The 13,376-nt window shown below is 40.9% G+C and overlaps 1 protein-coding gene and 1 non-coding gene across 2 annotated transcripts in view; both read left to right on the forward strand.

The window, feature by feature from the left end:
• The first annotated feature begins 1,831 nt into the window (after window positions 1-1,831).
• trnar-acg lies at window positions 1,832-1,904 on the forward strand. Its single transcript has one exon. It is a non-coding gene; the product is annotated as a tRNA-Arg (tRNA).
• Window positions 1,905-2,346: 442 nt separating this feature from the next.
• The window catches only part of LOC119024780 (BTG3 associated nuclear protein), a 35,230-nt gene continuing 24,200 nt past the window's right edge, over window positions 2,347-13,376 (forward strand). Inside the window, exons 1-9 of the mRNA XM_037107890.1 lie at window positions 2,347-2,487; window positions 4,131-4,206; window positions 4,298-4,407; window positions 4,551-4,750; window positions 4,948-5,037; window positions 5,243-5,415; window positions 6,564-6,803; window positions 9,170-9,328; window positions 12,468-12,589. Coding sequence (XP_036963785.1) covers window positions 4,137-4,206; window positions 4,298-4,407; window positions 4,551-4,750; window positions 4,948-5,037; window positions 5,243-5,415; window positions 6,564-6,803; window positions 9,170-9,328; window positions 12,468-12,589 — 1,164 coding nt within the window. The 5' untranslated portion in view covers window positions 2,347-2,487; window positions 4,131-4,136. The remainder of the gene's footprint in view (window positions 2,488-4,130; window positions 4,207-4,297; window positions 4,408-4,550; window positions 4,751-4,947; window positions 5,038-5,242; window positions 5,416-6,563; window positions 6,804-9,169; window positions 9,329-12,467; window positions 12,590-13,376) is intronic.

The following is a 13,376-nucleotide window of genomic DNA, read 5'->3' on the forward strand; positions in this document are numbered from 1 at the left end:
ACATTTTCTTATTTATGACTGATCAGAATATCACGTCACTGACCTCCCCATGCAATTCCCATGAGCATGATTGACTCAGAATCAGAATCAGATTCAGAATTCCTTTATTGGTCCTGCAAACGGGGACATCTGCGTGTCACAACAGCCGCATCAATACACATTAATAAATGTACAAAATAAACAATATCTAATAAAAGGTAGGAAATAGATTCTTACATACTGGGGCACTAGTACATACATAATATGCACAAGTGCCCCGTCACTTTCTGTAACATCATCCCCATGACGTCATCATTCACATTTAATTTAATTCATTTTATGGTAAAAGTACAGAACAGAAATCAATAACACTTGAGCTGAGGTGTCCAAATGATCTGAATGCTCCTGATTACAATATTAAAGTAATGTAACTTAATCACAATCAGTTAGTTTTGGATACATAACAAATGAAGACCAGAGAAATTAAATTTCAATAAAAAGTTAGTTTGACAAACAGGAGATGAGTTAATTGGTAAGTTCTTGACTTGTGATCTGATTTCCAGGTTGTTTTCTGCTGTTTCTTTCTGATTTTGCACATTTAGCTGTGACTTTGTATCACAAACACTGTCTACATCTTTTGTTTTCCTCACACAAAAACTCAGTCAGACTTTCAGAGAAAGGCAAAGCCTCCCAGTCCAAAGAGCTTGGCAACAAGCTTTTGCAGACTTGTCTTGTCAAAAAACATTTCTCCTTGGAGCTGTTGTGGTCAGGTGGGGATGGACTGAACCATCTGTTGGGTGGGGGTCTTTCCAACAGCCTCCTCCATGGATGGGTCACTGACTTTATGGTCCTCCAAGGCCTTTCTGTTTCAGGCAGCTGAAGGACACAAACAAGAACAGGGATGGTTGAGAATAAGCTGCTGATGTAAACAAACAGTTTTGGATAGAATTCCTATTAGAGCTTTGCCGATGGAACCACGGCCAATCTGCGATGCTTACGTCTGGGTTGGCATCATAGACTGCAGGCATATAAAAATCATCTTCATCATCTTTATGGCACTGAAAACAGTAGCAGTTGGTGACCCATCAGCATTTCTTACTGCCCTCCCCCCAAATCAAGGCAATCTAGAACCGGGCCTGCTTCGCAAGGTTAAGAGGTCTAAGGTTAGAGGTCGAGGGGTGCGTGATGGCGTCATCGTTGTGCGAAGTATGCGGATTCACACAAAAGTGTTTGGTCCCTAAGTTAATGTTTAAATTTTTTTAAGTGGTACAGGAGCAGCATATAGCTTTCACAAGCCTAGAGCGCCCTCTCGCGGCTGTAGACGGTAATGTTTACTCTGTGGTTCATGTCAGTCAGTATGAATTAACATTAAAAAAAACAAAAAAAAACATGTTAAATTATATATATTTTGATCTATAAGTTGCACCTGACTATGAGTCGCAGGACCAGCAAAACTATGAAAGAAAGTGCGACTTATAGTCCGGAAAGCGACCTTCTGCAAAGCTGCAACAGTCACACAATAGTTCAGTAAACAGACCATGTTCAGCATTTTTTTCCATTTATCAGTTTGCATTTCATCTCAGGTCATCTATCAACCACAGCCACCAAGTCAGTTATTATTATTATCATCCTTGTTAAATTATTACAACTTTACTTCACAAAATCGAAATCTTTTCATATACAAGAAAGGAATGTCTGAAGCTTAAGTATAGATCAATATGAAAAATCCTCAACATTTATATTCACTGCCATCACCATCATGTAAGGTCCTTAATTTCGCAATCGAAAAAAAATCATTCCACAGAAGATATACACCTTTAAATTTTTCAATCGGAGCACGTTTTCGTATCTCGGGCTAGTGGCGCAATGGATAACGCGTCTGACTACGGATCAGAAGATTCTAGGTTCGACTCCTGGCTAGCTCGATCTTTTCTCATTCTGCACCAAACTCCGTTTTGTCATCTCCCTGCCAGCAGCCTTACAAAACAAGCACCAAACTATAATCTGAAATATACTGCGAATTAAACTTATTCATGAACAGACAATACAGATATATGGGGGCGTTGACAAATAGTGAATTTACTCTGGTGCACCTCAACATTTAAAATTACTCCTAAATTACCCTGATCGATAAAGTAAGTTTTCCCTCCTCAGCAGGGAAACTTTATATGAGTTTAATTAGCGATTACACAGAAATTACCGCTCACATGAGTTCTACAGAAGCATTAAAAAACAAAACAAAAACAAAACAAACAATAAAAACTTCATCAATATGACACAATTAGCCGCACAAATTTGAATGTTAATGTTTCCTGAAGTGAAGGTGAGCTGATAAGTATTCAAAGTTAAACATGCTGATGAGTTTGTCTGCTGCTCTCCCTCCGTCTCCGACTCCCCTCCTCAAACTCCGCGTGAGAGCAACACGCGAAGGCAGGGGCTCATCTCTCGCGAGGAACGACGCCGTTATCGGAATCTCTACAAACAACACGAGAATTCATCATTCACACGGTAATATAACCCAATCTTACACGGTACATGTGTTGTGTGCCAGCGCTGGGAAGAAGAAGCCGCAGCAAAATTCATATTTAATCGTTATTTCTTTCAACGGTTTACGTTCGTTGCTTTACATTTCGGCGGCCTTCAGGCCCAACTAGCATGCTAACCGCCACGCTAGCTTAGACAGTGGCTCATTTGCGCTGCTTGGCTTTAACGTTAGCACGCAAGCTTGCAAATCCGATTTTGTAGCCGCAGCTAACGTTAGCTGGATTCGGTCCAGGCTATTTAGCTAGCGCGAAAGCGACACATTGCTGAAATGCAGTCGTAATACCGCAATATAGGACACATTCATGGAATTCACACGAATCCTCAGCCAGCTAACACATCGAGTTAGACCGCTTTCCCATTTTTATAATATCGTTATTAAGTATTTTCACATAACTGAGGGTCCCCCGCCCAGTCAGCTTACCGTTACTGTAACAGATTGCTAAACTGTGGAGTACCTCCACCTAGACGAAGTTAGCCAGGCTAGCAAGACCACTAGCTTCTTGTGACATTTTATTGATCTTAGTACGTTAGCTGAACGGGTTACGTTAGCTATCTGAGGAAGCAGGGGATTTGCTACTCCGTTTCCCCAACGCTACCAGATGCTACTAATGCTAACACAAATAACTAGCCTTGAGGGATCTTGCAGATTCAAGCCTACAGATAATGTCTTGCTTTTCATTACCATCACGACATTGCCCATATGTAAATATGCCGGGCAGAAAATTAATTATTAATATAAGTTAGACCTAACTACAGGAATTGACCAAGGAGAAGGCTGGCACATCATGTCTCTGAATCTGTCTTCCCACTGTTACTGTCACTCTGCTTCTGTATGGCTCTCCTCTGAGGCTACATGCCCCCTGCCCATACCTTCATGCTGCACAAATACACAATCAATGCATTCCTGTTTGACTCAGAAGTCATCAACAGCTCCCCCCACCCACCAACAGTTTATCCCAAAAACTTTTATTTCCACTATAAGGTGACTCCCCTCACATTCACCAGAATCAATAGCCTTAAATCCTGGAGAAATATAATCCCATACAGTTATATTAGCTCACACAATAGCAGTTACATGATTGTAATATAAATACAAACATTTTAATTACATTACAGCTCTCTCTAACCAGTATTGATATGATATTGAGAGCGTTGTCCTTGCAGTCAGGTTAAGACAAAGAGGATCTCAGCATGGGTCAGAAAAGCAACAGAGTATTAAACCAAATAAGTGTTTGATATCATGTTGTCAGAGTGTTCTGTGTAAATTTTATTTCTTGGGTTTTATGTCTCAGATCAGCTGGTTAGTGTTTTTTGCAACCATGTGTACATGCCATCAAAGTTTGAATGGTATGTACAAGTTAAGCTGTTAGACCACTTTGTGATATAATCAGTGAAACTACTAGATAGTGTGTATTTTCACTCACTCATTAACATAGTGCAACGTAGTAAGTGCAGTTTAAGATGACCTGATTTGTTAGAATAGCCAAAGTGCATAATCTTCATTAAGGCAGAGGCAGGAAGACGGTCTGTTTTATTGTAGAGTGTCAGTAAAAACATACTTTCCTGTCTTGCAAATTTAACAATGTTTTCCTTTTATCTTACTTCAGCAAACAATGTCTGAACCAGGGTTGGATGATATAGTACAGATAACAGTGGAGGACTTTCACCAAGAAGACCGTACAGGTAAGAATCCTGTGAAACAACATAAAAATGGATGATGGCTCAAGATGGCTGTCATGTTGTTAAAGATGTCTTTATGTTTTATTCATGCCAGACATGCTGGACAATCATGAAGATGATGAAGAAAGACCTCAGAAGAAAAAGAGGAAATTAAGCACCAGTCAGGAAAATAACAACAATAACCAAGATATATCTTTTATAAAGGTACTGGCTCTTTATTATGGATGCTGTCCAAATTTCATTTATTTTTACATTTAGTATTAAGAATAAGTAGACAGCTTTCGTTAATTTCAAATGTCAAATGCAGATAAATTACACTCACTACATCCTGCTCTTTGTGCTTTCAGAACCTGTTGGTTTCATTCACTGCATCGATTACCCAACGACTGGAGGGGATTGAATCAAAGTTACAGGCTCTGGATGCTACATGCAAAGCCCTTGGACGCAAACTGGACAGCATGGTGCCATGTGCAAAGAGCCCTATCCAGGTTCCTATGGTTGCAGGGTCTCCTCAGGGGGCCACTCAGACTTGGAACAAAGTGCGATGGTAAGGCTGAACAAGCACAAATTGAACATGTTCTCTATCCAGGCTTAGAAGTGCATTCTTAAGAAATTGTCCTTGTCCCGATTTTACTGAACTGCACTGCTTACAGGAGTTAGCAGAATCACATTACTTAAACTGTTTTATCGTGAAGTTTACATCTACGTGCCAGTTAACAAATGTGTTTTGATCTTCTCCATCAGTGTTGTTCCACAAACAAATGTGATAGTGAGCAGTGAAACCCCAAAGGGTTCTGGCCAAGAAGACACTCCTCTGGAGAACCTGCTCAGCAAGTGAGTGGTTCACATTGACAAAATTAGGTTTGCTACTGGAAAACATTAATCAGATGTACCCTGCCTCAGTTTTCAGTCCCGAAGATCTAAAAATGTAGAGAATGTGAACTTTTCAAACATGGTGGCCACTGCCATGACCTCTGTGTATGTTAGACCTAGTGATTACAAATTAGCGTTTTAAAAAAAAATGTATTTATTTTTTCAGCACGGTGACCAGGAGGCGGCAGAACACAATCCTTGTAAAGGTGCCGGGCCCTGAGGAGAGTCAGGAGGAACGAGAGAGCGGCTCAGAGGCCAGTGACTCTGTTTCTAATGGTGGCCATTCCAGCAGTGCACAAAATGGCCAAAATGTCACTCTCATCACACTTAACTCAGAAGGTATGACTCCACACTACTGACACAGACACATGAACACACAAACAGTATGTACACAATTTCTCTTGTTCTGTGGTAGTCTATAAGATATTGGCTACCTTTGGGCCAAATTTCTCCTGTGAGGCAAAGGAAATAAAAGCTATAAACCTCTAACAATAAATCTACCTTCACTCGACTTCGGCTGTCAATATGACTTCCCAGCACGAGGCTCAAGCTTCTCATTTCACTTAAAACAAAACTGAATACAGTGAAACAATTTGAGTCAACTCTGCAGTGTTGCAATGGATTACTTGGGTAATTTCCTTGAGTTGTGTTTAGACCAAATGGTAAGAATATAAAAAAAATTAGCCTCTCATACACATACTCATGATGGCAGTGAGCATGTGACGGGGAGCAATTTGGAGTCTTACCTAAGAGCACTTCAATCAGCTGACGACCCGCTGTGCGTTCTCTATCATAGCTGCCTTAAAGTAATCAATTTTGATTGATTTTGTGGTTGGACTTAACTTGAACATGGCTAACGTGACTCCGTCAGATGGTCTCCAGATTGAATGGAAAGCAAACTGTGCTGATGTGTCGTGCTCATGTCGCTGTGGTTTTTGACTCGGGCAGCATCGATAAATGCTCCTTGCGGTCATTCCTGTTTTCAGTAGCTTTGGTTCTGGCTGAGCCTGAGAGAGAATAGTTTATTTCTAATTGTGCGGACCTAAATGAAGTCCATATTGTTGTTACATTTGTTACGATTATTAGTTTGGTTATTTTCAGTTGACTGAGGAAGTTCTGGGGTATCTTCAAAGGCAAACTATTACTCATTTATTTGCATCTGCGGGTTACCATGATAAAACTGTATTAGTCAGCATTAGCTAGATGGTACCATGTGTGTTTCATGATTGTTTGTATGTGTGGTGGACTTAACAGCTAACATACGCCTTGAGCAAACAGCCAAACCACATATTCTGCTTTTTTGAAATACCTTTTAATAATAACATCACAGTTTTGCACATAATTCAGCTATTCCCCCCTTACTGCCACAAGGGTGCACTATTGTATTACATGAAGTATCTGAGTGGCTGTGCATTCAGCCTTTGAATCAATACAGTATAGCTGTGTAGATGAGCTTGAATAACTGTTCCTTCTCCTGTTTCCTCCAGATGATTACCCAACAGGCACCTGGTTGGGAGATGAAAACAACCCAGAGATGCGAGTTCGATGCCCAGTTTCTCCAGCTGATATGCTCCATATCACCACAAACTGCCGCACAGCAGAGAAAATGGCACTGACGCTGTTGGACTACCTGTTTCATCGGGAGATACAGGCCATGTCGAACCTCTCTGGTCAGGGCAAACACTGCAAGAAGCAGCTGGACCCGCTCATGATATATGGCATTCGTTGTGAGTACTCCTGCCTTGACAAGTGTTGCAATTTTCTCTTGCTTTTGATACTATTTGGACAAAGCAGAAGTAGGCCTGGTGGTAGTCTGATTGACCGGATGTAGACTGTGGGTATAAGCGTGTCATCGGCTGACTATTTCACTCATCATTGTCCTGCTTTCTGATATTTCTGTGTCAGCATTTTTAAAATACCATCTCTACTGAAAAAAACACCACCAAACACCAAGTCAGTTCAGCCATTTTATTGGCTTGCTTCCCTCATGTGGAAAACAAGTCCCCAGCCACAATATTTTGCAGTGGAGTGTTTTTTTCCCCTACAGCAGATAGAGAATGGCTGCAGGCTGACCTTACTCCTGCACTGGAACAGCACTGTGGAGGTCTGACTATGCGTGACTAACCTGGTGGAAAACTAGAGTTGGGATGGAGCTGATCCAGTATTAGTATCAGCTGCCCATCCTGACATAATTCACTCATTGGACGTCACTAATCCACGTTCCCATACAGATTCTGCAGTCTAATTTTTTTTTACGAATTGTAAGTACTGTGTTTGGCAAAAAATAAAGTGTCGGATCAAGACTATAAAAAAGTAGATCGCTGCATCTCTATGCTAAAGATTATTGAATTACATCTAGTTTACAAAAAGGAGTTTCTTTTTGTGCACCAGCTGCTGGCACTGACAGACGTCATTGAGCCTTGGAAGTGAATCTTGTCGAGTGCTCTTGAGCTGTTTGAACTTGCCAGTTGGTGATAACTTAATTGGCAAAATGACCCACTTGTAGCTGCCAAGGCAGTGTTTAGCAACCGCTGTTTATCTCATGGTTATTACATGATTTCTGTATAGTTTAAATTATACACATAAAATGCACTCAGACGGAGTTGAAATCCTTGCCCCCTTACAGCAATGAATGAACTCTCTGAGACCTTCCCACATTTCATACCCGTTCCCATTACAAAGCGGCACCGGATTGAACACAGAAATAGACTGCAGTCTGTATTCCCAAGACGGGTTACAACAACATGCATTCATCAGTGCACACGAATAAATGTGCAACACATTTTATAACATACCAGACTCTAAATGACAAGCACATGTCTGGTAGAATGCTCCTAATGGAGTCACCCTCAATTCAGTCAACTCTTTGATTTCTGATGAAGCAGAGTTGAAATTATGATGGTAGACAGACGGATATTTGTGAAAGTCCTGTGACTATAAACTATGTTTTTGTGGCTCATATTGCAGTGTATAGTCGAGATCTGTCTGGTACGTAGTATAGCCTTTCCTGCAGTGTGAGGTTTGTGCCCCCTGCAGGAGGGTTTAGTAAATATACCCTATGGCCCACATAAGGGTTTGTATACTTGGTTACCTATATTTCCTCTCAGCAGTGTGGGTGTGTGTAGTTACACACAGATTTGGCCTGACATAGAGGTATGCAGAGGCTGGAGCAGGGCCAGTGATTTTTGGGTGACTCATTCTGCCTGCCTTTTTTTTTTTAAAAAAGGAAAAGGAATGAAGGAGCAACTGGCCTGCCTGCCTGTACAGGACCCATCAGGTGTAAAAGAGCTTCCATCCACTGCCATCCGTCACTCTGCCCAGATACCCATCAGCGCCCCCCTTCTGACTCCTTTTTTTCCCCTCCGGCTGTTGTTAATTTTTTTAGGGCTGTCAAGTGGCTCACAGGCTTTAAACAGTTCACTGAGGTTCACAGCCATTAAGGACAGCTGCATCCAGTCTCACCTGCATGTATCTCGATTGAGAGTCCTGTGTAAACACTGCTTGTTAATGGGTGTGGAGCAGAAGTGAACAGAATCAGGACAGTTGTGTCATTAACTTCATCAATTGCATGTGAGGTGTCCCTACTACAAACAGCTTGCCCCATAGCTGCTAGATTATGCCCACCCTGTGTCATTCTAGTGCAGTAGTCTGCTATGACAGTTGGCACTGAATGTCCTCCAACTTTTGGATCCTTTAAGTATTATTGCAAAGACTGTACTATGGGACTATAGGAGTATATGCTTACATTGTCAAGAGTTTGGGATTTACTGTACCAGCAAACCTGCTACATTCATATTTGTATGCAAAGACACAACTTTCAAATTTAACTGTGCAATATTTCACCTATAAAATGTGCAGTTGACGTTTTCAGCTTGAGATATACTTTCAGATCAGTGGATCACTTCTTGCAGGCTTGTTCACGATGAATGATTAAAGACATATAAATTACATATTTAATTATTGATATATTAAATGTTACTGTTGGACTTTTCACTTGCCCTGAAAGGTTTATTCCCACATTCATGACTAGGAAACCAATAACTGATTATTTATACTGTATATATGACCTTTGAACTCTCTGTGTCCTCCACAGGCCACTTGTTCCACAAATTTGGCATCTCTGAGTCGGACTGGTACCGCATCAAGCAAAGCATCGACTCCAAGTGTCGCACCGCCTGGAGACGCAAGCAGCGTGGTCAGAGTCTGGCTGTCAAGAGCTTCTCCAAACGCACCCCTCGCAATTCAGGAGGAGGTAAAATACAGATCTGCTTAGAATTACTGTGTATGCTCAAAGAGTCAGACTTTGTGTTGTGATGGAAAAATTCCTTTTCATTATGGGTTGATGAATTTTGAACTATGCAAATGCATGAACACCTAACCTCTGCCCTATATGATTGTAACAGTGTCACGAACCAGCCAAAACTCAGATAGAAAGTCGTCTTCTTGTCTTATGTTTTATGTCTGATAATTTTATGCTTTGCACAGAGTCCCAGGTCATGCGTCATGAAGTTTTAACTTTACGTCTTGTGTCGATGAGAAGCCTGTCTGAATGGGATAGTCGTATGTACGTGTGTGTAGCTTAATCACTGCTGGCACCGAGAGTGCTTGTCTCTTCCCCTGACCTTGTAGATATCTGTGTATAAAATTGTGAACACTCCTTTACTCGGGGCTCATTCACTCAGCTCATGAATTTGACTGTGTGGTGAGTCCATCTGCAGATGGTTGGATTAAACTTACCGAAAAGACAGATCTGACTTTACTCTTTTATTGACAGAAATTTCCACCACAGTGTTAATGCAACCTTTATGTTATCTGACAGCCAGATAGAGAGACAGTGAGAGAGAGACACAGCAACAGTGTCAGAAATTATGAATAGTTCACACATCCAAGACAAACTTCCCGTCAGGTTTACTATGTATTTCTCATTATCCAAATATATCTGGAAAAAATGAACTGTAAAGTCCGCATTAGCCCGGTAGTATGGCAAATCAACACATATAAAATTCTAAGCAAAATGATATGGCAAACGATCCTACAGATGTGTCAGCAGAGTATTAGACTGGAGTGACATGTGGACTTAGATCACACATATAATTCCCATTAATGTCTTTTATTCTTGTAAATATTTATATTTAAGAAATCAAAGTACATTTGAACCGCCTGACACCCTCCTTGTGAAATGCTGTGGGAGTGAGAACATTAACAATTATCTCTTTTTGGTCTGAGAGATGAATGCCTACCTGGCTCCACTCACATGAGTTTTTATCAGCTGATAACGTTGCTATGTTTCTGTTTTCTAATCAAACAAACTTGTGAAAATCAAAAGATGTCTTCTGCTGTTTCTTTTGCCAACGGGCCAATGACGCCACCATTGTTTTTCAGTTTGTATTGGTTTCAGCACAGCAGCGTGCTACATTAGTTGGCCTGTAGTTATGGGACTTTTTGCCGTCAGCTACAAAAAATTTAATTCTTCTTTCAACTTTGGATGGGCTTCAACCAATTTGAAAGGAACGGATGTGAGCCCCTGAACTTTATCATCTTGATAGCCAAAGCTTTCTTGTGATTGTGACAAAGTTTACTATGGATAGCTACCAATAATAATGATTATTGATATTGTCATCGGTTTTCATTATTTATATACGGTTAAGGATAATGATTATTATTATTATCGTTGGTTATTATTATTATTACTATTATTATAATACCATGATGATGATGATGATGACCTAGAGGCTTCATATCGATGTAAAATTTAGGGATGTTAATGATTAATTGTTATAAAAATGTCTTGGTCAACAATTGGAGGCAAGCAAAAATACATCAAATATATCCAATTAAAACTGATATTGTTACCTTTTAGCCATTTAGTTGCCTCAGTATTGGCTGAATTTTGTTCGTGGATCGTGTCAGTGGTTAAAACAGGAAAAATGTCATATTTCATATATTATTAATGAATAATTGACATTGATTTATTAAGGCAGCCGACTATCGATCAAGGAAGTTACTTAAAAAGTTATCAAGTTAAAAGTTTGGCATGACTAGATGCTCGCCAAGTCTAGGTCTTTCTTATAGCTTGGCTACTTAAACACACATTTAAAATTCAAAGTTTCTCTTTCACTACTTATTCAATTCAATTTTATGCAGGAAAATGACTGCATGCAAATTGTCAAACAGACACAGTCACACACATTGAACTCAGGCCGCTCCTATATCTTCAGCTAAATGAAAGCTATTTTAGGACCGGAAACTCGCAAGCAGATACAGCGTGTATTGCTGCAGATGGTTGTAATCTGCACACAATGCCTGCTGTCCTTCCTTCCCTGTGAGCCATCACCTCTCACCTCTGACCAGGAAGATGTGAGACTACAGGGGAAACCCAAATATCCTGTGAGCAAACATGAGGGGTGGGCCCTGCCCTTGCAGGCCACACACACCCCAGAGTCTACAACACACATGCTAGTTCAGATGGGCCATGCACAAACATGCAAAGTCAAACATACAAATTAATTTCTTCCTTTATCTGGTCACGCGTAAAATGGACAGGAAATGGCCAATTCTTCTGCTGTTTTAAACTGCTATTTATCAGTGAACCAGAAAGTAGAGATCAGACCAAAACTGAAACACGTCATAAGCCACCTGGTTCTCACTTCCTTCTCTGCCAAACAAAAGCACTTAGGATTATTTACATGAAACGATACATAGCAGTAATTACGAAAGATAAGAGACAGCCTTACTCTTCAAGGCCAAGTAATGCAAAACAGAACAACTGAGGTGTATGTGACATGTACGCTACAGTTCATATCATTTAAAGCTACATTCCTTTTTTTTCCTTGATCAAAAAGGCATGTCTTGCAAGTTATGTTACAGTGAATGACCTCAAATCCAAAGGTGTGATTTATATACCATGATGTATACTTGTAGTCCTATGCTGTCTTTGATGGCTGACATGGTGTATTGACGTCGTTGGGTTGGTTTGGAGCTTTGGTGGGTGATGCGAGAAGGGTCCATGCAGGGTTTTCAGACTGCTGGTCTGATAGCCCGTGTTTAGACTGAGGCCTGGAGTTTGTGTTTGGCTGCTAGAACATGAGTGTGTTTGGATGGCTAGTTGGAGAGTCCTTGTTGTGTATTTAGGCGTTTGATAAAGTATAAACACGCTATCATCCAGCAGATGGCCTGGGTGTCAGCCAGATTTTTTTTTTTAACAAGAGGCTGTTAAGGCCCCTTGCATCACCATGTCTGGGTGTGTGTCAGTTTGTGTGTCTGTGACCTCGTTTTTGATTTTTTTTTTTTTTTTTATGCATGCAGGGATCCTTTTCCTCACTGTATTCCTGACCTGCTTCCACTGTACACATGAGCAAAATAATAACCATGCTGCTTGTTCTCCTAACCAGAGGCAGGCATGGCAGAAGAAGCAGCCCACATAGAGACTGCCACCCAGCAGACCTTGCACTATACACTGGCCAATCAGCAGGTCCAGTTTCACCGTATTGGCGAAGATGGACAAGTCCAGGTGGTGAGTGTCAGACACTGTATCCCTCAATCTATCTCTGAATCAGTTTTTTTGGTAGGTAAACACACAACAAACTATTCTCCGACAGTCTGTGGCTAAGATACAATGCTGCTGTCATATAAGGGGCCCACAGAGCAGGATTTGTAGTGCAGGGGGATAGATCACGCCACCCACCACAGTAACACATATGGTAATCTACAGACTTATAGTTCAGCTTATGACAATGGAGGAGTTTCCCATGTTCAAGGAGTCGATGACCTTGTACAGCTGGTATGGCTGAAGGTCAAAGTCAGGCCCACTATAGCGTTACGGGTGGGCTGACACAGAGGAAGTTCTGCTCTCTGAAATCACTCATGATGTCTAATCTATTATACTCATTTCCTGCTCTATATTCTTGCATGATACAGTTGAAAAAAAAAATCATGTTTTATCTTGTCCGGGCCCTTTATGCAGCCCTCACTTCATCATCTAGTCCCAAAACAATCTACTTTAGCTCCAGACCTCCTTCAGTCCAATCTTTTAAGATTGAACCATCCAAATGGCTGCTGAGGGGAATCACCCAGTGCTTGCGAACAGTGAGCACAGCATTGCTGTTCTTCCGGCATAGTGATAATGGTGCACTGACATTAATGAGGCCTGACTAACTACTATGCCGGACACAACTACATAACTTCATTCAATGACTCTAGTAAAAGGGAATCATGTTTTGTGAGGAAAATAGCTCTGATTTCCAGAGTTTCCCGACGGATTGACAGCTTTACTTGTTGCTTAGCTAGTTAGCTCTGTTAGC

Source organism: Acanthopagrus latus, chromosome 8 (genome assembly GCF_904848185.1).
Source record: "Acanthopagrus latus isolate v.2019 chromosome 8, fAcaLat1.1, whole genome shotgun sequence".
Lineage (NCBI taxonomy): Eukaryota > Metazoa > Chordata > Actinopteri > Spariformes > Sparidae > Acanthopagrus > Acanthopagrus latus.